At 59.5% G+C, this 4,539-nt stretch overlaps 2 protein-coding genes across 2 annotated transcripts; both read right to left on the bottom strand.

Annotated features, from left to right (window-relative positions):
• Positions 1 to 679: 679 nt before the first annotated feature.
• Positions 680 to 1,336, bottom strand: VDBG_07942 (predicted protein; the record flags this gene model as incomplete). The annotated part of the gene is made up of 1 exon (XM_003001637.1): positions 680 to 1,336. One exon carries the CDS (start codon positions 1,334 to 1,336, stop codon positions 680 to 682), a length of 657 nt encoding a protein of 218 aa, XP_003001683.1.
• Positions 1,337 to 3,804: 2,468 nt separating this feature from the next.
• VDBG_07941 (predicted protein) lies at positions 3,805 to 4,134 on the bottom strand (the record flags this gene model as incomplete). The annotated part of the gene is made up of 1 exon (XM_003001636.1): positions 3,805 to 4,134. The coding sequence occupies one exon, from the start codon at positions 4,132 to 4,134 to the stop codon at positions 3,805 to 3,807; it is 330 nt and encodes a 109-aa protein (XP_003001682.1).
• Between the last annotated feature and the right edge of the window lie 405 nt (positions 4,135 to 4,539).

Genomic DNA, 4,539 nt, shown 5'->3' with positions numbered 1-4,539 from the left:
CCTCGTGCAGTCGTGTCGCCACTGCTCTGGCCCAGGAGCACGCGTGAGCACTCGCAACATCTCCGTCTCCATTTACAGCTCATACGCCGCTACGCTCCGGGGAGCGACCGAAAGTCTGCGCGAAATAAAGACCCCGTACCAAGAGGCAGAAAAAAGAACACGAGACGGAAAACCCCTCCTCCATTTCCAGACGTGGCCTTTGTCGCCAACATGCGGCGGCGCAAGGTGACCGGTGAGCTTCAGCAGCAGGGGCCTGTGCAGTCAGCAGACATCGAGGTGCCTGCGTCGTCGATCCTGCCCGCCCGGGGAAGGCCTCCCGCCCGCGGCACAGTCGTCGCAAAGGATCACGTAGAAGGATGGAGAGCCCGGACAGGGTGTTTTGACCGTGGTTTGCGTGCTCGTGGTTGGGGGCAAGTGAGGGCTGCAGCACTCGCCCATCGCGAGTGCCGTTGGCGCATATTCGCTTGAGGCGGGACATCGAGGGAGGCGGTTCGCCCACCCAACACCATCGAGCTTGTGACTGGACCAGGGATCAGTTGGGGTGGTTTGGTTGGTTAGCAGGAGATGGAGGTGCGAGCGAATGGCGGTTCTTCGGCCGGGGAGGTCTCATTTCGGCGGACACTGACGAGTGGGAGAGATTGGCAAGGCGGCCGCCGCGCGTGGCATGGCTGATGGCTCCTCACGTGGGCGTCGCAACTTCGGCGTGGCACTGTTTCGGCGGCCGCGCATGGATTTCGAAATCGCGCAAATTGGGAAGAACCTCCGCCCAGCTGCATTTCTGCTGCCTCCTCCAAACCCCAGCATCGCCCCCTTGCGCAGGCTCCCAAGGGCTGATGGTTGATGGACCCTCTTTTCCCCGGATCGTCGGTCGACAGTTTTCTCTTTGTATTTGCTTCAGGGACTTTGTGGGGATTGCGGAGAGGGAGAGGGAGAGGGCGGGGAGTGGATGCAGAAGCCAGTTCTGGACTTTGATCTCCTTCCGACCCTTGTTTGCGTCTTGGCTTTCCGGTGGGCGCAGATGAGGGTGGCGATATGGCGATGAATAGCAGGGCAGGATGACGGCGTTGACCAAGTTTCTCCACCCCCTTCCCGTTTGGCGTCCCCAGTAGAACAAGCAGAAGTGAGAAGTTTCTCCCTTGATGAGGAGGGGGAGGGTGTTCCGGGCATTCAGGATTTCCAGGGCACGGCGGCCGAGCAATGACATGGCGTTCACCGCCTCCGGTAGGCGGACCGGCGACGTGGGATGAGGCGTTGGTGCGCGGTTTGTCCACGAATCCAGCAGACAACCATGGACTATGCGCCTCCTCGGTGAGGATAGGAGCGCGAGATGAGACATCTCCACCTGTCATCTGTCTTGGGGTGCCGGTAGCTGGACCTACTCGCCTTTTACCCATCTGGAGATGAGCAAACAGGACAGTCTGCCCTCCTTCACGCATCCGCCTGGTCTGCCTGCTTATTGAATCTCCCCCACAAGGTAAGAAAGTCGGACCAGGGGCGGGAAGACCATGAGCTAGAAATCGCCAAGTACTGAACAGGAAGAGTAGGGAGGGGGGAGACCCTGCTCACATGGCCCTTACCTCGTCTTCTTCGCGGCGGCAAGGCGGGACGCGGCCGGTGCGCCACGGATCTCTCCAGACGGTTCGCGTCTTTACCCGGGCCTTTAGCCTGGGCCGCCAAAGCCGATCGAGGCGGCCTCGCTTACGATGAAGCGAATCTACAAGCTTTCCCGCCTCTGTCCTTCGTCTTTATTGCAGCCCATCTGGCTCCTAGGCTGCCGGCGTCGGTCGCTGGCGAGTACCGGCCGCTTGGGGCTTGGCAGTGGTGAAGTCTGGGGTCTGGGGAAAGTGTCATGCGGGCTTGAAGTTGGTGTGAAAGGTTGAGCTGCGGGACTTGTGATTATCTGGTGGTTTTGTTCGATTCGGGACAGGGGGGGCAGTATATTAAAATATTCAGAAATATTTAGTCATTTTCCAACGGACGAATGAATATTTTATTTTATTGTAGTATTTCATGAGACGCTCGGCTCAATGGGTTGCTTCATCTACGTCTTTCGTCCCAAGTCGTCCTGCCGGATCTGGGGTGCAGATGAAGATAGATGAATACATATTGCAGTTGCCGATCTATGACGGGTTCCTGGTTTCTGTCTATCGTTTGGGAGAACTGCCTTGGACCCCGTTTCGTCGTCTTGGACAATGGGCTGGCTTTGCGGTTCATGCTGGATCGGCCGTCAAGACGACCAGATAGAACAAGCAGACGGTCAGAAGAAAAAGACCTTCTCGTTCACCGTGGTCGTGAAAATAAAACTGCCGCCGTATTCATTCCGTTCAGCAAACGACAGACCCACACGACGTAGACAGTCTGGCTTGTCAATCTCCTCATCTCCGCATGGCACCATCTTCCCTCTCTGAGGCAACCTCTACGCCGGACCACCACCCTCCACCTCATCATCACCGATCAACGGCTCATCCAACTGGGGTACAGCTTTACAAACCCCGGCCTGCCTCACTCGCTCACCAACAGGCCAGAAGTACACAACGGAGTTGTAGGAAACACACTCACACGCACACGCTGAGAGAGAGAGAGAGAGAGAGAGAGAGAGAGAGGGCAAGCAGCATGAAAGCTTCTTCAAGCCTCATCTGCATGCCATCACACCCGCCACAACGCCCAAGCCCGCCAGAGGTCCAGATCCTGTTGGACCTGCAACCCCTTCGCCCTCCCCCGCGACGGTGCGCCTGCTGCTGCTGCTGCTGGGCGGCGACATCGGATGGCCTGCCAACATCATTCTGAATGGCGCAGAGACAGACGCAGACGCAGAGGAAAAGCACAGTCTGTTCTTCTTCCTGGCTACCTAGACGGCGTGCGAGCCTGGCCTCGGCGGCCGCCTCCGTGCTGCTGGACCGGGCGCGCTGGGACGGCCCGGACTTGGCCTTCACGATCCTGGGATGCCACCTCTGGCCGTCGGTCTCTGCGGGGGACAGTTCTCGATTGTGACTGCGCCCGCAGGGTGCGGCAGCGAGCTTCAGGGCAGGAAAGTCTCTGTCTCTTTAGCACCTCCCGCCATGCCTAAGGGCCACGGCGCGGCCGGAGTTGGCGGGCAGACAGCGGTCAAGCGCGTTCGCGATGGGACTTTTGAATGGAGGGGAGCGGGATGGTGTCGAGGCGTTGGGGTTGAGGCACATACACACACACATACACTGCTCGACTGACTTTGTGACGGGGGGGTGGGATTCGCGTCGTTGCGAATCAGAGGGTATGCGTCCGCCCAGGGAGCGTCGCGACGGCGAGGCGGCGTGTTGGCGATGATGAGCAGGGGTGACGGGAGGACAGGAGGCTGTTCGATGCGGCCGTGGCCATCAAGCTGTAGCGCCTTTGCCCCCTTCCCGCTCGCATGATGTGATGTGACGGGATTGTGATGGATGTGAATGAGGATGTGACAGCCCCCTTGATGACCTGCTGCCGCCGATGGTCGGAGGGCAACTTTGCTGGGAGATATGCCTCTCTCTCTCTCCATCTAGGGAAAACTTCGAAACCACCACCCATGATGCTTTCTGTCTTCATCCGCAAGCAACTCCCAAAAAAAGTCAACATGTCGCCGCACGCCACGCGAACGCCATATCGTGCTCGCTTCTGCCGTTTGGCGTGCTCGCTTGGCCATGCCATGAGCCACTATGCTCTCTTGGATGGCGGAAGCGCTTCTTCCACCCTCACGCGAGGCATGGCAGAGCAAGGGGGGGGGGATTTGGCCACTTGGCATCCAACACGGCCGCCATGCCTTCAGGTGACAGACGCACGTCGGAGAATATTTCAAGATTGCCAGCATCGGCCGTCCGCCATGGCAGGAGATGAGCACGCATCGGGCAATGCACGTCCCTTGACCTTCCTGAGCTGGCCAGCCCTTCGGTGAAGGTCGAGATGCATATGCTCTGAATCCCGCCTCGATTTCCACCGTCCATTCTGCACCTTGGACCGGAGATTCACCACAACTGTCCTTCCACCCCGGACGCCGCCACCCCCCTGTCCACTGACTGTGCCTCCGCCAAGCGGGAGGACCCTCGTCGGGGGACTGTTGCCGGACGGTACGGGGAGGTCACCCGTACCAGGGCGCGCCGCGCCATTGCCCGTGGTTCTCGCCATGTGGTCTGGAACATCCGTCAGCCCAAGAGGTCTCAACTTTTTCATGCTGCCTGTGCGTCGAGGTCGCCCAAATCGCATACGAACCGACAACCGAGAGGAGAACCACGTCACGGACCCTGGGCGACAAGCTTCCATCGCCGCAGCACGACCCTGCTGCTCCCTCCAGATCAGCTTCATGCCACCCACCACGTCGTCAGCCCAGTTGCATGACGCGCACGTCGTACCTACAGCACAGCACATGTGCATCCCTCGCACGCATTACGCGCGACCCCAGCCTTACCTAAGAAGTCCCGGACCGAAGAAGGGCGACCGCAAGAAGACTGACCGGTCTCCGCGCGGGTAACCCCCCCTGGACGCACCCAAGGCCAATGACGTCCTCTTGCTGCTGCTCAGATGATGATGAAT

Source organism: Verticillium alfalfae, genomic scaffold (genome assembly GCF_000150825.1).
Source record: "Verticillium alfalfae VaMs.102 supercont1.11 genomic scaffold, whole genome shotgun sequence".
Taxonomy (NCBI): Eukaryota; Fungi; Ascomycota; class Sordariomycetes; order Glomerellales; family Plectosphaerellaceae; genus Verticillium; species Verticillium alfalfae.
This window is presented reverse-complemented; position numbering and strand designations above follow the sequence as displayed.